We start from the raw sequence: 25,455 nt of genomic DNA on the forward strand, positions 1-25,455 counted from the left end.
ATTCTATTCTATTATACAAGAATAATGAAGTAACAGTTCATACTTCATAGGGTTGTTGGTGGATTAAGGGATTATGCATGTAAAGGGTGAGCAATGCGCTTGGCATACAGTAAGCACTCCATGAATGTTCATTATTACTACCTAGAACTAAGAATTCTCTTTATTATCATAAACTCTCATCTTAGTACTGGTGGCATTTTCTAAAATAAGTAAAATCTATCAATATTGAGATAATACAAGCTTATGAAATTCAGACCCAAAATCTCAAAGTGTATGGCAGCACAATTTTGAGATGGAAAAGGCAACTACTTACTTAAATATCATTATCAAACATTTATTTAAAGTGCCTGGGTATACATGAAAACATATTAGGCACTAAACAAAATTATCAAGACATAGTTCCTGACTTCAAAAATACAAAATTAATTCTGCTGAGTGAGCACAAACAGCAAAACCTCCAACTTTGGGCATTTTCCCAACCAGATGCACCTGTGGTCTTCACTAAGTTCCCCTCTGCTTGTGGTGTGGTTGCGGTGAATATAGAGAGAGGAAGAAGCTTGAAAATAAATAATAAACCTGACAAATCGAGTGTAGAGTGATAAAGGTTCAGGAAGAAATGAGCTGACTTTCCACCTTCTTACCATTTCAAAGGACGTTTTAGCTATCTTGATACTAATGATCTCAGTTAGTCAACGAGAAGAGGAAAAAGGAAAGATGAGCTGGAAACTCAGATCACAGGTCAGAGGAAAAGGGTGCAGAAACAAATTATGAGAGGAGGAATGAATATGGAAAGTCAGAAAAGCCAGAATAAGTGTAGGTGAGTTTAAGTGAAACATGTTTTATTCTGCATTCTATCATATGCCCGATGCCTTAGAAACCAACTAGCTAATAGTTGTTCTCAAGATTGCTGATTCTTACTCCTTTTCAATTCTGAGGTTTCCGTTAGCTCTTAAAGTCAGAGAAGAGGGAAAGAAATCATAGAGTACAGAAGAATTTTGTCTAGCAGCACAGCCAACATCGTACTGCATCTATCTTAGAGCTCAGTTTTAGATCAACTATGAAAGCCACGGCTAAATCATAATCCTGGTAATCTATGAATTCCATTAGAAAAGTAACTTCTAAAACTCCTAAGGATCTAGAATACTTCTAGAGGCCACTGCAGGAAACCTGATTTCTAAAGTTTTAGAAGCATTTCTATCTCATTTTCAGTGGTCACGCTATTTGAAGAGAACTTTTGCAACTGCACAAAAGGAAGATTATCTACTTGTGCCTCCCTATCTCCATAGCTACTTGCCATAACATCTATTGGGAAACTCCTTTCTATACCCACAGCCTTAAGCCACAGCAAAATCACAAAACTCCCTGCCACTGCATTCATAGGCTCTTTAAAGCAAACTGAGTAGAAGAGCCTATTGACCATAAAGCAATATGACAAATACAAATTCCTAAAAATGTGAAGGTACTTTTCAACGATACAAGCAATCTGTGTCAATCGAAAACTTAGCTCATATATACAAAACTAGGGTAAAAATTAAAGATGAGTAATTTATATATTCTTCAAAGTTTTTCTTCTTGAAGTAGGGAGTAAATAGGAAAAAAGGAATGAACCAAAAGAATAGTTACTGTGCATTCAAGGGGTATCTGCACATTCTAAGGAACACCAGCCCAGAGTCAGCCATACCTCATCCAGCTCTCATGTGCACTATCCAAACTTACAAAGTTGAAGTGCAAGCCATACCTGTTGTTCCTCCTCTTCCACCACACTTAGGAGTGGAAGGTATCTTCAGGAAGGAAAATGAGTTGAATTCTACAGAAAAACTCTTAAATTGATCAAATAGTAGCAAAGGTGGATATAATTTATAGCCGGAGATAGGTCTTAATATAAAATAAGCAGTTTCTAACGGTTCTTTATCTGCTTAAGTACTCCTCCCTACAACAACAAGTGCTACAAATATTTGCTTATATAGTCTACGTGCAGAAAAGCTTCTGGCACGAATCTCATAGGCCTCTTCTCCTTAAGAGCTACAAGACTGAGCCTCTGAGACAACAAAGTTCAAGAGTAAAAATAAAACCAAAATGTAAGAATGAAGACCAGAAACGAATAGGAAGAACAAAGAACTTCTAATCACTTCTTACTTGTTCATTCTACCTTTCTAAACTGGTCCCAGTTTAGCCTCTAACTCCTATGTCTGCCATGATCCATTAATTCGGCTATCATGATAAAATATTCCTAATCTGTGTAAGCCTTTCTAATTTACACAAGTCCTCACACAGTGCTATTTTTTTCTCTATGACCCAGATGAAGTCTTTTGACAGTCCTTGGAATCATCAATTTCTCCTTCTGAATTCCTGCTCTGTGGCCCTAGTTATTATGGAGGAGACAAACTGTGAATGGTCCTATGGAAACAGGTGAGGCAGAGAATTCCAGCAATTGGGCTCCCCTCCACCAATATCAGGCTATTTCTCTTTCTTCCCCTACAGTATTTAGCCACTAAAGCACAGAGAAAAAGACTGACATAGAGATGAAAGGCTGCAGCAAAAAGCTACTCCAAGCTTTTTAGGAATCCTTGTATCTCTTCACTGGTTATAGGTACTTAACTCTGGAAAATATCTTTGGAAAATGTCTTGTGTGTAGGAATGCATAAAAGATAACACCTTGCAAAAAGTCAAACATACAGGTTTAATGTGCAACTAATAAAGATGGTTTATAAACGAAATATCACCTACATATTTAGTTCCCTAAATATATTATGCTATTAATCATTAAAGTTAGACCTAAAAGTACAAGTTTTCCATAAGTGGAAAAGTAAATCTGTTTTTAAATTAAAGAGAAATTATCACTCTAATTCTTAAAAATAAAACTATCAGGATATAATTCAAGTGTAGCTGCTCATAGTCACTGAGTAAATTTAAATTTGATAATAAAACATTTAAAGTTTCAACCAATGCACCTTTGTTGAAGCACATTTAGCTGAAATAACTTCGAGTCTGGTTTATTTCCATCACATATAGTACATTTTTCCAACAAGAGCATGTACATTCAATATAGAACATTTCCAGCAACAGTTACAGTCTTTCTAGTTTCCTTTCACAGTATATTTTAGTGCAAAGCACTGGGAAGGGTAAATGTTTTTCTAGCTACAGAAGCATTTTATTATGACCTTGTGGATCTTCAAGATTTTAAGTTTTATACAAAAAGTATATAGATGGACAGGGTCCCTCCTAAGTACAGGTGTGTGAACCTACATAAAAACATGGTATAGTCTCTGCTGTACCTTTTAAAATTATAATTTGACAAAAATTACTAAAAATTAAAATATTCCCTAAAAAGTAAAAAATATTGATACACAAAGCCTGCCCAAAATTTCATAAAGATAGATGTACTTCTGTTTTTCCTAAAATCTTGATTACAAAAATGGACAAAAATTCATTATTTTCCAAATTTTACAGTAGGAATCAAATATTATCTAAAGTGGTCATTTAAGATTTTGTTAGGGAGAAAAAAATCAGGGTTGACACCCCCATATTCCTTTTTCAATAATATTTAAAGAAATAAACTAGTATCATTAAGAAGTGGTTGTGCATGGATTGTCTGCATCCATAAAATATCGTAAGCTATTTACTACCTTCATATTAATATTAGTAAATGTGTGGTCTTTTAAAAAAAAAGAAACTGAAGAATTAAGTTGCATCTATCATTAAAGTGCTTTGTATAAAATTTAAAGAAAAATAGGGGAATGTTTAATTTTCATAAAACCTCAGATGTTTACAAATGAAAAATGTAATGATCCATGGATGAAAATGAACTGGAACTTTCCTGTAGTATGTATTTTAGAATCAAACTTTCAAACATTTAAGTGCTGGAGAACAAGTTAGAAATAAATGGATGTAAAAATAATTACAAATATTTAGTAGGCTAAATATTTATAATGTGCTGATACTAATTTGTCTTTTGGTCCTAACATACACTCACTAGGAAATCATATATCTGTACAATGCAGATGAAAATTTTGCCAAATAAAGCAGAACAAAACTAAAATCACTAAGATATAAAGTCTCTGCAAATTAAAAATCACCAGTGGTGATATTTTCTTCAAGTTGTTGATCGCTTTAATCAACAAATTGTTTGGAAAACAAAATTTGCAACATTTTTGTAGAAACTGTAGACCAAATGCACAAAGCCAAGGGTGGTTAGCTGATAGACTGTGATGACAATATGTAATGTCACAGCTACTTGAAAGTGCTGGAAGAGGCAGTGCCTTAGAAATAAGTGGTTAGATGGTTATTTTAGTCTGAAAACAGCAGGTACAGTCGAATATTTATGAAAATGCTTTTCTTTTTTTCTCATAGTACCATTTGAAGACGTTTAGTGGTTCTAACACCAATTTAAAGTCTTTCCACAAAAATGAACTCCAAACCTTTTCGTACATCACTTGAAGTTATCTGAGGAGAAATGGGAATAAATGAACACTTTTGAGTTTACCAATAAAACCTTGTTTTTAAAACTATACAATAGTAAATAACTTCTAAAGGATGGTTTCATCTCATGTTTTCCTCACAAATTAAAAAATGTGTGATAATCAAACCACAACATTTAACCTATTGAGCACTCAAACTAAGCATACTGCTTTAGAATGTGAATCCAAAACTAATTTAATACTAATTAAATATATTAAATGCCCTCATACAAGGGACAGAGATCTGAAGGTAAACTTTAAAAATATACAGGGACTTGAAAAAACAAGTATAGGGAGTCTACTCTTTATTTCAAAATATTGCATTTTAAAAACCTACATTTGTTCCAAAATCTTCTAAAAAAGTAATATTTTTTCTTCTTCCCAATAGGGATTTTATATTTCTTGCAATGCACAACCACAAAAAAAAAGAAAAAAACCCCTACTTAATAATATTAACTACGTTGAAATGATCAGCAAAAAGTTTATTTAAACAAAAATGGAAAAATAAGAGGATTTTGGACCTAAATAATCACTTTTTCCATAGATTAAGAAACAGTAACACATACTCCCGAGGAGAAGGAAAAAAAAAATTCAAATTTCTGTTTATGAAGTTTCCCCCTTCGCCTGGAAGCACTATGTTAAATGTAAATAATAAATGCTAATTGTTCTAAATTCAATTTGGGGATTTTTTCTGAGTACAGCACTTTATTTAGCTGTCACAGATTATTTTTTACAATAATTACAGTGCCTCAAAAGACTTTATTCCTATAATTATCGCCTTCACAAATTCACTCTAATATATTTAACTTTCCTACAATGTATTAATTAGTAGACTAAGTCACTGAATCAAATTAAACCTGTGCAAAGTTAGTTAAACAAAAGACTTCTATTGTAAACATAAGCCAATATAAATGTATGCATTTTACAACATTGAGAGGAAAGCACTGACCCTGTGCCATCTACCTATAACTATATTGCATTGTCCTGTGGAAGATAAGTTCTGAAGTTAACTTTTGTTCCCAAGCCACTGGAATAAAGGTCACTGAAGAGGTAAATGCAATATGCACATCACTCTTGCAGTTCCCATTGCCATAAGATATATGGAAGCAAACGTGTTAAAATGGAACCAGCTATAAATTATGGTCAAATGATTTTTTTAGTTCGATGGGGGAAAAAAGCAAAACTCTGTAACCGTTCCTCACCAGACAAGAGCCTTAGATCTTGTACTTCGGCCTTTGGTTTTGTTTCCTTCAGGTGAATTGGAAGCATTTGCCTTATGAGTTTTCTTATGATGTTCAAGATAAGTCTTTTTGGCAAATGCCTTTCCACATTTATTGCATCTGTGAAGAGAAAAGTTTTTTGTGACTTTTACTTCAATACCAACGTCAGCTACTTCATACTTTTTACTAGGAGAGTTAGAAGTGCCATCATGTTTTGAATCACTATGTTTTGCTTCATCCTTTGAAGGGCCCCTTTTTGCCACTTTATTTAGAACAAAATCAATGGGCTTTTTTATAGCTCTGATCTCTAAACTGGCTGTAATTTTCCCAAGATAGCGGGATGACTTTTTATGAACCACAGTTATATGTCGTATCACATCACGTTTCCGACGAGTTTCATAAGTGCAAAGAGGACACTTGTAGAATTTAACATAAATGTTATTCCCATCTGTGTGCAACTCAATGTGTTTAGTCAAGTTCTGTTTGGAAGTAAACTGACGTTTACAAAGTTTACAGTAAAGTTGCTTAAAGTCAAAGCCAGCTGAAAGTTTTGGTTTCCTGGTTTTTTGCTGGCCACCTGCAGCAGACGGACTACTTGATTTAGGGCTTTCAGAGTCTTGTTTAACTTTATTTTTCTGTGCTGCCGGTGTGTTCTTTTTTTCATTTGAATGATTTGTTCCCTTTAATTCATTCTGTGGAGAATGGGTAATGGAAGGGGGTGAAGATTCTACAGAATCTGCTGGTTCAACTTTAACTTTTATTTCTGAACTGCTGGCAGTATTATTAGGGCCTTTCTCTCTTTTAGAGTTTGTTCCAGAAAGAGTTATCTTGTGGACAATTTGCATATGTCTTTTAAGCATTATTTGTGAACTATATTTCCTCTTGCAAAGGAGGCATTTGCATGCAGTTAAATTGTATTCAGCCTTTGAAGACGACTTTTGTTTTCGAGTCTTAAAAGATTTTTTAGGAGAAACAGGATCCAGGAACAAAGGTTGCCCAGGCTTTGTTGCTATATCAGGAGTAATTGAATCCCTCCTTAGTCCTCTATGAACTTCATCAAAATGCCTCCTTACATTCGCTTTTGTAGCAAATGATTTACAACATACTGGACAACTCCTACTTAATGGAACTAGAACATTCTTACTGCGTCCTTTAGAGGATTGGTTTGGATTCTTTCGTGTTTCAATGTACTTTTTTAGTTCTTCCATCTTTTTCTTGTGTACTTTTCGAATGTGACGACGAACACCTCGTCTGGAATTGAATTCTTTTCTACAAAGACAACATATCAACTGGTGACCAAAATCAGAATTGTCAGAAGTTTCCAAGTCAGCCTGTGATTCCTGAGGTTGTTCATCAGATGTAGGTGCCACTTCATCTGCAACAATCTCAACAGGCGGGGGCTCTACAGTTTCCACCTCTGTATCTGTGACTGGTACTGTCTTAGACTGTTCAGTGCTAGTTTCCTGTATTTGAACTTCCGTTTGTTCAGGAGGATTGCTTGACTCTGTGACTTCAGTAGGATTATCAGTTCTTGAAATGTATTGAAACACTGCATTTTGATTAGTTTCTATGGGTTCTAGCTTAATAATATATTCTCGTTTGTCCACACTTGGATATATGGCTTCTAGGAGATCGTTTATGGCTTGGCTTTGTTTATCGTTTACATCAGGAAGGTCTGTTAAGGAAAAAACAACATTTTAATCTGAAACAATTAGCCTGCTCTAGCCTTCCTAATATTTTAAAACGTATCATGAACCTCTATCTTAAAATTTATTATATTACTAGTTTTCATTTTTATAAGAGCATTATCTACTTTTCAGTATTTTATGAAGATTAAAAACTAGGGTTAATTAAACTAAAATTTGCTTTAATTTAAAATCTCATCATAATATGCAAATGATAAGGAACAGATACAATCTGAAGAGCTACTACTTCCACTTCTAAGTGCCCTTACTACAAAGTATATAAGCACAAGGGTATCCTAAACAATAAAAATAATATTTCATATTTTTAGGCTAGCAAAGGCAAGTCAAAGTTCTCATAACCGAAGATGGATAAAACATCATGAAAAACATTACTATATATAAAAATTTTCTTTTTTTAGAAAACATAACAGCATTCCTATTAACTTAGTCCATACAAATAATCTAGTCTAATTGTATGGGAACATCTGAACACCCTATAGAAATGAAAAAGTAAGATTTGTTGGAAAATAAGTAAACATGAATGGCATGATATATAGAAGTATTTGCTAAACTCAGTCCTATTATACATCTTCTTAATAAGACACAATTCTATTAAAACAAATGATTAAAAACTATAGATTTATTCCAAAAATAGAGCTATTTTTATTTACTTGTGCAATAATTACACTCTCTATAGGCAATCAAATATTCCTATTGTAACAGAGTTGTCTAACACTGGCTATGTTTCCACATACAACTCTAAAAACTAGCTATAAATACAGCATCAAATCTGATATCTATTTAGAAAACAAGAAATGATTCATTATAGTTCTTCTTGTCTACTCATCTTCCTTTTTAAAATGGATAAAACAGTGTCTATAAGAAGGATGACACTTTCATAGAACTATTTCTAGAATGGGTATTGTCAAGAAGAGTGAACAATAATCCAGCAAATCCATTTATCTATTTCCCTCTATAAGTCAACTTTACACTAAAAACAACAAAGAATAACTACCAGAAAATTAACTAATTTTCTATTATACTTTAATTGAAAGGTTACATTTGAAACTGATCTCTATAGACTGCCTTTTCATTTATATCTCAATGACAAAAAGAAGAAGAAAATCTAACAGTAATAGGAAAAGTTTCCAGACAAGTATGAAATATTCATTTCATCTATGTCCTATAATATACTTTAAGCAAGCCTCCTGCTAATAATTAAAACAGTACTTTTGATATTTGGAGTTTGCATTTCACTCCCATCCCAAAAAGGTTAATTTGAAAAATGTACAAAATCCATAATGCAAATATAATATCAAACTGACAAAGTAAGTTCTATATTTTTAAGTCCACAAAGAGTTAAATCCCTGAACAAGAAATAAGGAAAGTAATCTATTACTTATTAAAATATTTTAAGGAATATATATTAGCTCTTTAAAGCAAGAAAATAACACGACTACATATACTGCTAACTTAATCATACAGGGACAACACACTTAATTCAACAAACATTTGGTTCCACGAAGACTTTATAAGCCTACTACCTGCCTTCATCACATAAGCCATTTTGGATCTCAAGTTAGCCTGTAACACAATCTAATTTCTGATAAAATGACTGATCTAAATAAATTTCACTGAGAATAAAACCGATTTTCAAATTAAGACCCAGAAGACACCAAAAAGATTAATAAGTATTTATTAATGCTCTCCATCATTCCCAAGAAATCAACTTACTTACTCATTCTTTGCTTTATTTCCAACACTTTCATTTATTTAAGGAGAATCTAAGTAAATGATCAGTCCTATTTGGTAACAAGTTGTTAAAGAAGTAAAGAGGGAAAATATCAATACCCACTTCAAGCAATAATATTTTAACTTACAAAAATCCTGAATATAAACTATCTGGTCCACATAAACATTCAAAACAATATTCAATATTTTAATACAAATAAATATACTCATAAATCTAACCTCATCCACCTTTAGGAAAATCCAAGTGAAAAGCACTGATATGAACGTATCTATATAAGAAATTGAATATAACACTGAGTCAAACATTTAATTTTATACTCCATCATTAAAGTATCTGTAACTAGATATTAATACCATGTTAACACAAATGTATAGTTGTAGTATAAGAATACTTAACTGTAAAATGCGTAACTGAATATCTGAATAAAACTTACTGTCATCCATTTGGAGACTTGGTGGGCAGTAGAATTTTTTATGGGTAATTAAATTCGGTAACCCTCTGAAGAGACTGCGGCATAATTTACATTCAAAAATAGTGTCCACGTCTTTTAATAAAATATGCTTAAGTTGTTTAGTTCCTGAGGGAAAAAAAGAGAAGAAAACTTAACACAAAAGGTAATTTTAACATGCAGTTTTAAACTGGGCAACCACTGCTGACAATCCAAAAGTACAGTTTTATTCTAAAAACAAATATAGGCATTGCCAATTTCTACCACAGTGTATTGAGAGCTAAGTAATAAACTAAGTTCTAAGCAAAATCTTACTACCAGTTTAGATATTGGGACAGCTAAAATTGATGCTCTTTTTTCTAATTCAGCAGCCAATCAATTCTTGGGACATCCCAACAGTGGTTCCAACATTTGGTTGATCATCACAAGGAGCTGGGAATAAAGCTGTACGTGACCCACCCCCAGAGATTCTGATTCAATAGATCTAGAGTGGGACATCAGAATTAAATGTCCCCCCAACACACTCCCTGCCAAAGTTTTTCACTGGTTCTTCTAGCTCTCTTCTGCATCGGGAAGTGAACATGGAGTTTTGCAATACATTTTCCCCCAATTCCTTAAAGAAGGTCAAAATTGTGTCACAGGATTGTCAGTGACTTTTCTTTTTAAATTCAGCTCAAATTACTTCAGGTTCTGGGCCAATATGGGATGATGGCCATTTAGTGTGATAGTAGAGAATCCTTGCCCATAACTTGAATTTTGCTTAGGCCTATTGATACCACTTTAAACTTATTCAAAGCCTGTCTTCCCTCAAAAACTTACCCAATTGCAATTAATTAAATATTGATATAATTACTAGTTTAAAGCCTGTCTCCTCCACTAGATCACAAATGCTAAAGCAGCCAAGAAAAAGGCTGTCTTATTTACACAACTACAAAGTATTAAGCTCTAGTAATGCTCAATAAATATTCGTTGAAGAAATGCCACTGATCTAAGGAATCTAAGCATTTTGACAAAAGATCAAAAAGTAGAGAAAAAATAAATGGCAATAAGCATCTATCTTTAAAAATAAAAACATCCACCAGGAATAAAAACTAATGGAACTTCTTTTGTCACTACTTCCTACAGGTCTTTGCCACAGGAAAATTGACAAAATTGATCTTCAATGCTTTACTAATTAATGAGCTTTTAGCTTCCTCAAATAAAAAAAAAAATGATAATATTGACTTAAAGAGGAAAAAGCGAAAGGGTCCTGAAAAACACCTTTCAGACTATCTAGGCACAAAGCGTTCCATCATTCAAAAGGCATTTTACTAGCTATTAAGCTCTGGGACTACTAAATAGTAGAAACAATCTCAGTAGTATAATTAATAGTGCAGGGTTCACACGTTAAATTAAGCTAAATTTAAACTAATGAATGTTACAATAAAACTGCAGAAGATCAAGGTGAAAGAGAAGACCTAAAGTTATCAAAAAGAAAAGTTCCCACAAAGAACTCGCCATTAGGGTGAATACAAGGGAAGTGCCAAAAAAAATATCCTCTAAACATTTTATATTCAGCTAAATTACCATCAAGTGTGAGGGCAAAATGAAGATCCACAGTCATTAAAGCAAACACACAAACAAAAACTACCTTTTAAAACTCTCAGATACTCACTAAAAGAAGAAATGCAGGAGATACAATAAATGTAATCAACTACTAAAGTGATTTTTCTTTATATTCATTTATTGATTTTTATTTTATACTTTTCATTGTAGTAAAATATACATAAAATAAAATTTACCATTTTAACCATTAAAAAATATATGTATTGTTGGGTCCATAAAAGTTAAATATTTCTGACTCAATCTTTCGTCAACCTGTTTACATTCAATTTTTGTATTAATCATTTTATATTTTATTATCATTTTGAAGATAGGCCAGCCCTCAAAATTCTACTGCAAATTATCAGGTTATGAGAACTTTACAAAGTCTTTAGAGTTTCCAATTCTGATATTATCTCGCCATATGGCCTTAAAGAGCGGTATAATCTTTACACTTTGGTTCACTCATCTTGTAAAACGAACAAACCAAACCTATCTTAAAGAATTATGAAAGAAAATATAAACCTAAATCCCAGAAAAATTAAATTATATATCTGAGTTTCTTTGGGAGAAATATATATATTGAAATAGTTCTCACTTTCCAAATCAACATTTATGCCACAAGACCATATTACCACAAAACCAAAAAACATAAATTTTAAAAGATTCAGAGGATAGCTTGGATATTATTCTTTATATAAAAGTAAATTCACATACATACTTACATACACACACACATATATTTCCCTAGTGCATTTCACGTTAAAAATATACTGGCAATAGACTGCTAAATACTAAATAGTTCAGTTAACCTCATAGGTGACTGACAAACTATGAGGTAAACTGATAACTTTAGATAAACCTCTCTAACTGACCTACATATATAGTTCTCAGGAAATGTAGTTGAGTGTATGACCAGTAGAAAGAAAACATAGGATATTTTTGCACACTTTAATTCTACGTTAAAAGACCTGCTAGACCCTTACTAAAGATTCAATTCTGCCTTTCAAGATAGTCAAAAAAGAACTGAAGAGGCACACAGAAATAACCTGAACTAGGTTTAACTTAAGAATTCAACTGAAGATTTAAATAGAAAGTACAATATGAAGTTATACATAAAAATCAGTTACTTGTAAAAATATAAGACTGCATCCCTAAAGCAGACATATCATTTTGTCTACTGGGTTCTCTCAATCAACCATACAAAAACAAAAACAATATCAATTTCTTATTCAGTCCTAGGTATAGAGTTAGTTATAGTCAGTAAAGATGACATATTTATCCCAATAAGCATCTCCCTGGAAAAAAGTATCTGGCTCTAACCTTGACTAATCAATCTTAATTGTCAATCACAAATGCTCTAAGAGGACAGAGAAGAGATCTTTAATTCTTACCTATATTCCCAGCCCCTCAGGACCATGCCTGATTGACATTTGTTAAATGATATATTGGAGAGCTCTCTCTGCTTAATAAAATCTTCATTATAAATAAGATTTTTTTAGTCTACATAAAGTTGACTAAAACAGGGACTTGAAAGACTTTCTAACTCTTACACATGTTACAAACGAGAAAAATGAGATATTCCTCATTCCATAAAGACAACAAAAGTTTTCCCCTAAAGTTAGTTTCAGTTGCCATTTAAGGTTTTGTTGTTTTTCCAATGGGGACATAATGGCTTTATTCTAATCAGCTACAACTGCTTTGCTCACTAACGATTAGACACAGCCAATCCAACTGCGCCTCTGTCAATAGCTAAAACTTTCTATCACCTGAGACAACAAGAGACACGGTCATCCAGACAGCAACATAAAGTTCTTCCACAACTCGATCCTGAGAAAGAGACAGCCAGGCTGCCTAACTCTTAAAGACTCCTTTCCCTATATTAATAATTCTCTTTCTTGCCTTAGGTTTTTAAATTATCTTAGAAGTCACTACATACTGCTTATATAGATCATCAATCAGTATCTTTCCAAAAACCAGCCCTCCAAAGGGTAAGGCTTTGGATTTCTAGAAATTAATTAGCGAGTATTTCAGATTCTCACATATAATAGGTGCTCAACAAAAATTAAACTTCATCAAGGGTTTATCTTGTGCTATCCCTTAAGGCCAAATACACTGTATACGTTGACTAAAATATTTAAAAGAATTTTTTCAAAAGGAATGAGTATTCAATTTTACATTAGATTGGATGGCAGTCACTTTACATGACTAAATATTAATTCTAACTCTTCTGTGCTATACAGAGGAAGATAAGCATTCATTTTTTTTTCTTAATATACTGCTTTGTTGGTTAATGACCATCTAAGTTGCGGCAGTAATGATTTTTAAATGGTATACTGCTTGATCTATTGTTGACATACATGAGCTCAGTCTTCTTTAGGATGAGTGTTTAACCACAGTATCATCCCAACACTGCAATCAATCTGTAATGCCTGTCAAACCTCCTGAGTTCCAAGACCAGTATGAAGGAAATTTCTAACTGATCATCCCTTAAAATAAGTAAAGGTAAAAAGTAGAAAAACTTAAGAAAATTGAAATTGTTATCTTAAAACCACCACCTACAAGGGTTGGTAAAAAAAATTACTAGGTTAATTATGGAACACTGCCACACACAACAATAAGTTTATAAGTAGAATAAAATTATTTTAGTGCCGACTTCGTAAATCTTTTAGTCTAGTCTAAAAACCATTTATTGAACACTATTAAATACCAGGTACAATGTTATTCACTGAAGACATGAAAGTGAAGGATATGATCTGTGCCTTTGAGAAATTCCCAGACTAATATAAATGGCTGCTCTCCTAAGAATACAGCCCTAGGTGACATGCTTTGAAGATGAACGGAAGAACAACAAATCAAACAAATAAATCTACATTTTTCTTACTCACCCAAAAAACATCTAGTCTGATTTTAAATTCCTACAATTGCTATGTAATAAACAAACAAAATCTATCATATAATATGACACTCTCTTATGTATCTCTGACAAATCATACTTCCATCCTAAGCTTTTGCTTACAGAGTCAGGACTAAGACATCACCATCCAGTCACAGCTTACACTAAGTGCAATTAATGTTTCTTTAAGCAGTAAAATAAGAAAAAAAAAACCCTTCTTCTAAGAAGTTAAATGACTAAACCTAAATTTAAGAAGATAACAACAAAAGATAACAACACACAAAGCTAATTCTCCTTTTTCACTACAGTTTATTTCTCCCTAAGATTCCAAAAAGATGCTGTTTCTTGCACACAGTAGCAATGTATTCTACACGTAAAATCTTTTTTCTACAACATTATACACCAGCTCTTTTTACAATATCATACATTTCAACAACTCAATAAAAGAAGTCAACTTCATATTACAGACCAGTTTTGGATACAGGACAAAACAATTATCCTTCTCTTTTCTCTCCATTTTTTTGTCTTCAACCTTTGGACATTCCACAGCTCCTTTGCCTCTACCAGAAGACTAAGAGACTAAGAAAGAATATTAAGCTTGATTAAATCAATTTTAATAAATGTCTCATGGAAGCACACCTTTTTTTGTTCTTTAAAATTTTGTTTCAGTTTGGGGAGAGAGATCAGGAAGGGAACAAGCTAAAAGTGTAATATAAAGGAGGGAAATTTGAAGACACCAAGTCACAGATGTGATCCTAGAAGGACTAACAGAGCCAAGGCAAGGCTCCAGCAAAGGGCAGGACACAGTCAAGGTAGTACCTGAAGCCAGGGATTCAGAGCAAATGGCATGTCTCAAGTCACCCAACCATCACAGATTTCAGAGTAGAAAATCTGTAGGTTGGGGCAAAACAGGCAGCCTCGTAAAAAAAATGCAGCATGTATCTATGGACAGATGTCAAACAACAGTGGAATGCACTGTTAACAAAGCAAAGATACATAACAGTGTGCAGAGTCGGCTACCAGGTGTATTGGGAAGAAAATGAGGGATATATACTTGTATATGTATATAAGATCTCTGGAAGAAGACACAAACCACATAGCAGTGGTTGCCTGAGCAAAGAGACTTATTTTTGTACTTTCATATACTTTTTTGTACTTCTTTACTATTTTTTTTAAAACCATGGGCACTTATTACTTATTCCAAAAAGAAAAATCTATTGAAATTAATTTACAAGTCAAGCAAACAGAAATAAAGAGATAGCAGAGGTCAAAAAGAATTTGTAATTTAAAGCTAAGAAAACAGTCAAAAGCAAAAGCTGAAGTGTGAAGCAGAGGATGGGTCAAAACTGGTCAAGTAGTCAGTACAGCACACATTGGGTTGGTGGACCTAAAAAATTAGTCACCACCGGGGCTGGACCCCTGGCCAAGTGGTTAAGTTCGCACACTTTGCTGCAGGCAGCCCAGTGTTTCAATGGTTTGAATCCTGGGCGCAGACATGGCACTGCTCATCAAACCACGCTGAGGCAGCATCCCACATGCCACAACTAGAAGGACCTACAACGAAGAATATACAACTATGTACCGGGGGGCTTTGGGGAGAAAAAGGAAAAAAATAAAATCTTAAAAAAAAATTAGTCACCATCTTCCTCAGCATTTTACAAACTTCCAGCTTGGGTAGGAATTAATACCAGGTCATATACAGCCCAGTGTAAACAGAAGGTGAGTCACTTACATAGAGATGATACAGTAAGTGAAGACAACTATCTGAGCTTGAAGATAAAGGTAGATATCCTAACACATTATTATTGCCCAATCTGACTTAGCCTCTGTAAGTTAACAAGAGCAAAAGCATGGACTCCAGAGTTCAATCTTCCATTTCTGTCAGATACATAACAACGCTAGAATAGTTCTCTAACTGCAATGTGTGTAACCCAGCTGTAATGCAAAGAGATGAGTCACTGAAGGTATGCTTGGGAGTAGAGTAGGACTGGCAGGAACTTACAAGAATCTCAGGGTGAGAAGGGATCTTAGGCCCTAAGTCATGTGGCCCAAACTTCCAACCCATCCTTCCAAGGTTTCAGTGGGTCACGGCTTGAATATCGCAGTGCTAAAGAAGAGCTACCCTAGTAGACTTTAGATTATCCAGATATGTAAAAGATTACTATCTTGAGGATATTAAAATTGCTTAGTTATGAGACACATTAATGAAGTAAAAGAATTCCTTTTTCAATCCAAAATTAGTTTCTTTATACCACTCAGCATATTTCTTTTTTTTTTTTTTAAAATTGGCACCTGAGCTAACAACTGTTGCCAATCCTCTTTTTTTTTTTTTCTGCTTTATCTCCCCAAACCCCCCCGCACACAGTTGTATATCTTAGTTGTGGGTCCTCTTAGTTGTAGCATGTGGGACACAGCCTCAACATGACCTGATGAGCAGTGCCATGTCCGCGCCCAGGATCCGAACCCTGGGCTGCTGCAGCGGAGCGCATGAACTTAACCACTCGGCCACAGGGCCAGCCCCTCAGCATATTTCTAAATCACCTCTAATTTAAATTATTGGGCACTTAGAGAATTAAAATTTCAGCATTTTCAGAACTTGCCTAAAAAAATAACTCAGAAGGCAAATTTGCTGGGAACATTTTAAAAATAACATGTTACCTGTTTCACAGTCCCTTTTCTTTAGCTTAGGTAGGAAAGAAATGGCAAACACAAAAAACAGATTTCACCACAGTGCAATAAGAAAGCAAATAATTTCATTTTTAAATTTTCACCTCCCAAAGTTAAAAAAAAATTTAGATTTTTGGGTACAGGGTCCTGTTGAAATGGTATTTTTTACAAGACAAAGCAAATTATGAATGAAGCAATCCTAACTTCTTAATAAAATAACACTATATTAAACTGACACAGTATAAAACAACCTTATTAATTCAAAATTATGAATTTTAAAAAAAGAAACCTACAGCAAGGAATACTACTAAACGTGAAAAGCTATTATCTTCATGTCCATGCTATGAGAAAGAACAAAAAGAATTTTTATCTCTATACTAAAAATAGCTAACAGAATCTTTTACTACAAACAAAAACTAACCATTCTTCCGTTATGCCAAAAATATATTTAAATACTACCCCTAATTAGTAAAATTTTAATTGTATTTACATTAGGAGAATTTGATTTGCCAGTTATTTCTGTTAGCCAAGGGCAATTATCAAGTAAAAAAAAAACAACAAAACACCCTAAAATAGTTTATACTACTATCCATCATGAGCACGGTCATATAGTATACACTCAATATTTACTGAATTAAATACACTACATAAAAGCAATGCCATTAGGACTATAGACGAAAAGTCTAAGAAATAGATCTTAGAGAGTCTGAAATTAAAAACTTTTTATTTTAGATTAAGGAACAATCTATTTCCTAGAATCCTAAAATAAAGCAAATATACGCTCTTTCCCTTTATGATGATTTAAAAACAAGCACCTCAAAAAATAGCTCATCAATACAAAATAAGTGGTTGCATATAAACTATCTTTTCCTTTGAATCTCAGAAATTTTTCATTAAGATAGTAAGCTTTGAAATAACAAAAGATATTCTAATCTTTTAAGTGTCCATCAGTCATGTGTGTTTGCTTGTTCATATTTGACTCAACAGTCTGCAATGCAACAGAAGTAAAATCCACAAGAAGTAGACAAGTGGATTATAAGAATCACAGCAACCTAAGATCTTACTGATAACACGGGTTCTAACAGTTCTCAATCATTTTACGTAATAAGCAACACCTATTTTAAAGCACTGGATTGCAACTGCACAAAACATACTTATTATATATCCAATTATTATAGTAATCTAATGGAAAGAAAAGCTAAATAAATGTATCTGAACATTTCAGTGCTGGAATAAGTCTTTTTTTCTATCTTGTGCACTACTAAAGACACTGAAACTCCAGGGTTACGCACGAGAAGGTAAATCACATAAACAGAGATGATAAAGTAATTAATCTAGAACAAGTGACATCTCAGACATTCTGAGTAAGTAATCTACTCTGCCAAAGCTTATAAAGACCCAGTATAATTTACTATTGCCCTTTGAGAGTTTATAAACAACATGCTAAAAAATAACAATGAACTTTTAAGAGGAAGAGATACTTTACCAGAAAATATACCACATAATATATTTCTTTAAACCACATTAAATAAGTTAATTTTAAAATTAACATATAATGTATAGTACTGAAAAAAAACCCTCTATATCAAGTCAACATTTATTCATCCACTTTTTAAAAATATGACAAAGTATTCTATAAAGAAAACAATGTACACATTTTAATATTTTTAAAAAATTATTTCTAAGGATTTCTAGGTAGTTTTTAACTACTATGTGAAAATTGAAAAATACATCCTAAAACATTCATACCTGATCGAAAGCACTCAATTATTTGTTGAATACCAGATTTGGATGTCTGTAGTGGTTGCTGTAACAAAGGAGCATCTCCAGGTTCCAGGATATAAACTAGATGGAAGACAAACACCCACCCCAATCCCCACAAAAAAAGGGTTATTTAAATCATTTACTATTGAAGTAAAACAATGATTTGCTACAATCATATTAATGACAATCATACTTGTTTGTATATATTTCATCATCATCTTTGTAAGGCAACATGAAATAATGGAAAATAAATAACTAAAATTATTCTCAATTCAAGGCTACTTAAGGTTAGACATGAGGTTCAAATGCAAAGATCTTACTATTTTGGTATTATTTAGTACATATTCATCATATTTGCCTTTTTATTCCCCTTGAAAAGGAACAACTATATTTAACCAAATTTCTAGAGCAATGATGGCCTACCCACACCTCATACACCATTCCAAAACCCTCTGGACAATCTAGCACAACTTTCTGGGCAATGATGAGAGCAAAACTCAAAAACCACTGCCTAAGGAAAGAAAAACTGGTCAAGTGCACAATGACAGATGTACAAGAATGTTCACTGCAGCACTCTGCAACATAGTAAATAATTGATAAAAATTTCAAACAACTTAAAAGTCTCTCAAAAGGAACCAGACTAAATAAACCTTGAAATATCCATACAACAGAAACTCTCACAGCTATTAGAAAGCATGAGCTAGATCTACATGTATTCACAACAAAGAATGTCAATAATAAGTTGTTAAGCAACAAAAACAGGTTGTAGATTATCTCATTTATATTAATATATCCTTCAATAGATTCATAAAGAAATATATTTAACATATATGTGTGTCTGTATAAATGCTAATACAAACACACAAAGTCTGGTGAGATACCAACAAAACTTAAAGGTTCTGTCAGGGTGGGTTTACAGGAGTGATTTTCACTTTCTGCCTTACACTTCAGTAGTGCTTCAGAGCCTGGGCTTTTAGACATGTGCATTTTAGAAAAAGCATTTCTATAATGAGTAAAAATAGTATTTCCATTTTAAAAATAAAAATTTTCATTTGCATATACAGAGGTCTCTCTCATCCCTGCTTTCCAATATTTTCAGATTAGCAGTGTAAATATATAATAAATTAGATGATGGTAATATGAAACAAGGTAACTGAAAAGGAAAACTGAGTCTTCCACCAAATATCAAATAAAGAGAGAGAGTTGTGGTGTAGAAAGAACCGGCCACTTTAATCACCGTTTTTTTCAACATGCTATAATGTTCTACTCAACTATCATCATCTTAAGTCAGGATCACCTGCTTAGCGTGGGGAGCTAAGGAGAGTTACTTCAGTAACTGGTGCTGCCACCGCTTCAGGACCTGGGCTTGGACAGCATTTAGCTTTCTGATAAGGGGGCTAAAGCCTGCTGTGTTGTGTATATAGACACAGCCTTAGATTCTCCTTTAGGCTTCCAGTCCTGTGCTCAGTGTACACAAATGGGAGGAACTATGTCTCAGGAGTATGTCATTTCATTAAGCAAAATTTTCCCAATTTTAAGAGACACTAGGGGTATTTTAAATGAATTCAGAATACATACACAACTACAACTCATTTTGGGAACATCTGACATTGGCACTAACATCAGTGATTAAGAACATAAGACTCCACATCTGGACTATGATTAGATACTAAAAGTATCTAAATCACAGGGTTGTGTGAGGATTAAATCAGCTAATGCAGGTAAACCAGTTAAAAGAAAGCCTGGGATACAGTAAGTGATCAATAAATGCTCTTTCACCACCATCATCATCAACATCATGTACAAATCAATTGCTATCCTGACCCCCAAAACTGAAAAATCTTTTCCAAAACGTGAAAAGTAGAATTCAACCCCTTAGAGAAACAACAGCAGAAGTTTGTAAACAGATTGATGATATCGTTTATTTGGATTAGATGGATCTCTTTTCAGTATCTGTACATTATAACAACTGGTAACTATTTACAAAAAATAGTAATAAATACAAAACAGAGGGCAGAAATTGTACAACTGTAAAGAACTAAAAGCTTCAAGGTCTGGCTCCGTAAATGGCAAGAATTCCAGAAAGGGAGAATAAAAAAACAGTAATGAATAAGGGAGGGATATGAGAAAAAATGGAAACTCCTCCTTACAGCCCCTTTCTTCATCTAGGTACATGCTCCAGAAAACTTTCTATAACACACCAATTTCTGCTTCCACATGACATCATCTGATTTTAAAGCTAGAGCAAAATTTTGTTATCCATCATCAACAGAACACTGTTACCACCAGAATACATATACATCCTGAGACAGCATTCAAAACAACCCCAGGGTTAGCTTAGTTATGCATGGACACATCAATTTAGTATACACATTGGTGCAGTTCCCATTGTAAGAAAACATCCTTTCTTCACTTGAAAACATACTCTCAACCCTAAAAAACTTTATATGTTAATATTTTATAAAATTTCCTCTTACATATCCTATCATCCCTCCCAAGATCAGGTTACATGATCACTTAGGAAAAAAACATCATCTCCCTCCAACCAAAAAAAACCCAAACCCCTAGAAGTTAACATCTTTCTTTACATCCTTCCAAGAATACACTTCCCAGAATAAAGTACTTATTTTTGGAAGAGTCTCTCCCACCTTAAAACCAGCCCCTTAAAAGATCCTTCTACTTATGATGTCTGAGATTTGCTCACAAATAATACAGAGTTGGGGAGCAGTTGGAGGGTGGAGGAGGGAATTGAGGGGAGGGGAGAATACAGATGAAGAGACTGTCCAAGTATTGATAACCGATGGAGTTGTGTGATGGTTATACCAGGTTCCTTATACCATTCTCTCAACTTTTGAATGTTTGAAAATTCCATAATAAAAAACATTCTTAAAACATAACTAAGAAAATACTTTACATACACCGACAAGCTTGTAACACCACCTTCTACTACGAACTGACGCATCCTATCAAGGCCTCCTCAGGAACACACTGCTCTCATTCAGGAACTCACCCACTATTCATAATCCAAACAAGGACAGACCTCTCAGGAGAGCCCATTAAAACAATTTCTCAAACATCATGTCATCTTCTTCCCTCCATCTGAGGGCATCCTCTTTTAAAAACTATCATAACATCCTCCCACTCAGCACATACTTTCCTCTGAAATAATGACAATTAACTACCCTACATGTTAACAGACTTTTAGCTTTCCACTGAACTAAATCCTCAGAAAGTGTTTAATTCTAGGTAAGAAAGCAAAGAAACACCAACTGCTTCCGAATGACAATCTGAAAAATAAACTGCATGCGAAAAGTTTCGGGTAAAAGAAAGCTGAAATTTTTAAATTAACGCAACTTATCTGAATTCTTGTTAATGGGGAAGAGAAAAGAAGCCAAAGAGCTCCACTACATATTAAAAAGTTCAACTCCAGAAACCCTCTTGAAAGAGACATTCAAGTCTCTAGAAAACTTGCATTACCAGAATACACTAAATAGGGTATGGTCACAAATTATCTTGGTTATTTACTTGTTTATGTCTCTCTCTTCCCACTCAAAAGTTCTATGAGGGAATGACCTTATCTGTTTTGTTCACCACTTAGAACCCCATTGCCTTGGACAGTGCCTAGCACCTAATAGGTGCCCAACAATAATTTGTCAAAGAAATAAAGAAATGAATGAACAAATTTCTTCCTAAGTAAGAAGTTTTAATAAGATGATTTCATTAACTAATGCACCTTAACTGACTTGAAGTTTTCTCAGGAAAAAAACTGGAATAAAAGGTCAATGGAACACAAGTATAAAAGGCATTTGCAGCCTTCTACTTCAAAACCAGCAAACTCCATTCAACATCTAGTAAGACATAAGTGATACATCTTCATTTCAAACACACAAGAAGCATGAAACAGTGCTGAAAGTTAGATAGGTCAGGGGGCAGTTGAAGAGAAACTGGATCCCACCCTGGGACTGCCCATTTTATTAGCAGAGGTGAGTTATTACTGATTTCCAATAAATCAGTAGGGATAGGGTCATAGAACAAATTTTATTCTCATGTATACCAAAGTTTTCTAAAACTGGAAGTTCATCCCCTTTACCACTGCCATTATTTCCCATTAATCAAAAAAGTGCTCTACTTGAAATGAACTCTACTGTTATAAACCCGAGTACACTAGTGCAGCTAACATATTCCAACAAAAACCAAGCAAAAGTATAAAAAGCCCTAATAACTTTTACGTCAAAAATAATGATAAACACCTGCCTTTGAACTAGACTAGAATAGCCTTTATTTGGTTCAGTGACAGTATGTACTCAAGGATTCCCTTTTAAGTTGTACTTCCAAATGCGACAAGTACATCAAACTTCTAATAAGTAGAAAAGCTATCAATAGTTTATCTATCACATTTATCAACTTAAAGTTTTCCAATATTCTGCATCAGACTCCAAAAAGCAACTTGTTCATTACATAAACTCAACCAAAAAAAGTTCCACTGAATAACTATCCTAAACACTCTTAGGTACTCTATCTGAATAATCAGATTTTTTATTTTGCAATACAATATATTCTGTCCAAGAAATTTTTTTTTAAGAGTTGCACTTCGCAAATCCTGACTCTCCCAACAAGTTGAGTTCGACAAACTTTTTTTCTAGCCCAAATTAAACTCATTTTTAGGCTCTAAGCACTATTCTCTGATAAAAACGCATAGGAAACTTTAAATAACTTTCTCGAAGATAAACGCTAGTACTCTACCACCTCTTTTTTCGTTTCTCTTCAGTTTAAGACGTGCACGGAGCACGGGGACATACTACTAACTGCAGGCTGCCTTGAAAGAGAAGGAAAAGGGACCCAGTGAGCGATCTCGTGGAAAAGATTTAAAGTGACACGCAGTACTTTTCTGAAGGGATAAAGCAGGGGAGACCTCTTGTTTGCTCAAGCTTTTAGCTTCATAACTGGTTTTATGCTGGGGAAAATTATAGCCTGCTGACTTAAGAACGACTTCTTGGGCAAGAGGGAAAAAAAAACCTAGAAGGAAGCAGCAGGCCGAGTGGCTCTGACGGAGGCAAAGTCACTGGAGAAGAAAGGGGTATATACCTGGTTCACAGCATCCGTGATGATGGTGGTCAGTCTGACAGTATTTGTCCCTTAAAGGCATTTTCAGCGGGCGCGACCTACTTTCCTCTCACTGTAAGAAGCTCTTCATCGCGGCTCGGCTGTGGAAAGAAGCACAAACCCGTCACTCACCCTCAACTTCCTGGGGGGCCGGGGCTGCGGGTGCCAGATCGGATCCCCTCACCCGCCCTCCGCCTGCCGTCCACGGCCCCGCACCTTCCCTCGAACTGAAACGAGAAGAACGCGCCGCGGCTCCCCCAGCCCGAAGCCTGCACAGGTTCATCGGGCTACCCGGAAACGCGGCCACGGGCGCGCAGCGCAGGGCGAGGGCCTGGACGGCGCCGCGAGCCGCGGCGGCCTCGCCGTCCCGGCCGGGCGGGCGGGCGCGCGCGGAGATGGAGGCGCGGAGGGCGGCGGGCTCGGCCGGCGCCGGGGCCCGCGGGGCAGGGGCGGCCGAGGTGCGGCTCCCGCCCGCGGCCGGCCCACGCCGCGCCCTCCCGCAACGCACGTGCGTTGGGGTCTCGCCGGCGGAGCCCCGGACCCCACTACCAAGTGCGCCCAACTTACTTAACTCCTAGGGCGGGCAGGCGGAAGGCAGGCAGGCCGGCCGGGCGGCCGCGGGGACAGCCTGGCGTGGGAGGCGGCTTCGGGCCCCACCTGGTGCAGCCTCGGCGACCACGCGAAGTGCAGCGGGTTCGGGCCGACGCGCTCCCAAAGAGTCCCGGGCGGCGCTGACGCGGAAGCGCCGCAGCTCACCTCGGCCCTCCGCGGCCGGAGGCGACGGCGGCGGCAGCTCACGACGTCCCTCCGCGCTGGGGAGCTGGGCGGGCGGCGCGCGGGCGCAGGCAGTTGACAGGAGGAACCGCCCCGCAGCCGCCGCCGCCACCGAAGGAGCCGGAACCGGAGCGGTCAAGACCTGAGGCGCCCCTCGCCGGGGCAACGGCTGCCGCCGGAGCCGGCTACCCCCAGCGCCGCTCCACCTGCAACGGTCCCTCAGGCTGTTGGAGAGGGGCGGGGAAGAACGGGGTTTCCCCCCACCTTGGGCCTTTTTTGGTAGTAGTTGTTGTTTCAGGAAACTTTATTAAGTCAGTCCCTCTCCTTCTCTGTCTCCCCCTCCCCGAAGAGCCTGAGCTACCGCCGCAGAGCGGATAGGAAGGGGGAAGCTGAGACTCTCCGGCAGCGACAGGGAGCGACTGACTGACCCCGGACGGAGATGGGGCGAGGGCAGGAAGTGACAAGCTCTCGGAGTGGGTGGGGGGAGTGTGGCCGGCACGCCCGGGAGCGCCGCGCGCATGCGCCTGGCCCCGCGCCCCCGCCGGTGGGGAGGCGACGCGCCGCGGCCCGGCGGGAGGAGGGCGCCGTGGCGGGCAGCGCCGGGGCCGGCCCGGGGCTCGTTCAGCCACTCGCCCGCGTGTCCTCCCGCCAGCCGACGGAGAGCCCCAGCCCCGGGCTGCGCGCGCTGCGAGGTGTGAGGCCCCCGGGGCGACGTTCGCGCCCGGGAGACGGGCTGCCCGGCAGCCAAACTGTTGCTCTCGCTTCTCTCCTTCCACCTGGGACCGAGACCGGGAGGCTCGGAAACGCACGGGCAGGAGCTGTAGGAAGAGGCTGGGCGACTGCGGCAGCCCTAAGTGATACCGACAAGGTTGCCAGCGCTTTTAAAAGTGGTAAAAGTCGAAGTTTTTCCTTAACCCAGCAGTTATCAAAGCGTACGTCTCAGAACTCGGGTGGTTTTATCAGGTCCTTGGCAGGAAAACAGTCTAGTGGCGGAAGATCGGTACCGATTCCAGCAGCGCTCCGCTCTTGGAACCTGAAAGTGAAGTTGGGTCACGTGGGCTAGACGCACTTTCCCTCCTCGCCGGCGCCCGCCCGGGTCCTGCTTGG

The 25,455-nt window shown here is 36.5% G+C and overlaps 1 protein-coding gene across 8 annotated transcripts in view; it reads right to left on the reverse strand.

The window, feature by feature from the left end:
• ZNF800 (zinc finger protein 800) overlaps positions 1-24,800 on the reverse strand; it is a 47,857-nt gene extending 23,057 nt beyond the window's left edge. For 3 of the 8 annotated variants that reach the window (XM_070265033.1, XM_023639612.2, XM_023639616.2), the window contains exons 1-5: positions 24,142-24,783; positions 23,557-23,675; positions 18,457-18,552; positions 9,549-9,692; positions 5,660-7,352 (exon numbers count right to left, since the gene is read on the reverse strand). In XM_070265033.1, coding sequence (XP_070121134.1) covers positions 5,660-7,352; positions 9,549-9,692; positions 18,457-18,552; positions 23,557-23,617 — 1,994 coding nt within the window. In that variant the 5' untranslated portion in view covers positions 23,618-23,675; positions 24,142-24,783. Of the gene's footprint in view, positions 1-2,977; positions 4,444-5,659; positions 7,353-9,548; positions 9,693-18,456; positions 18,553-23,556; positions 23,676-23,790; positions 24,006-24,141 lie in introns of those variants that run through there. The other 5 variants (XM_070265036.1, XM_023639617.2, XM_070265034.1 and 2 more) reach the window with 5 other exon arrangements.
• Positions 24,801-25,455: the final 655 nt, after the last annotated feature.

This window comes from Equus caballus, chromosome 4 (genome assembly GCF_041296265.1).
Source record: "Equus caballus isolate H_3958 breed thoroughbred chromosome 4, TB-T2T, whole genome shotgun sequence".
Taxonomy (NCBI): Eukaryota; Metazoa; Chordata; class Mammalia; order Perissodactyla; family Equidae; genus Equus; species Equus caballus.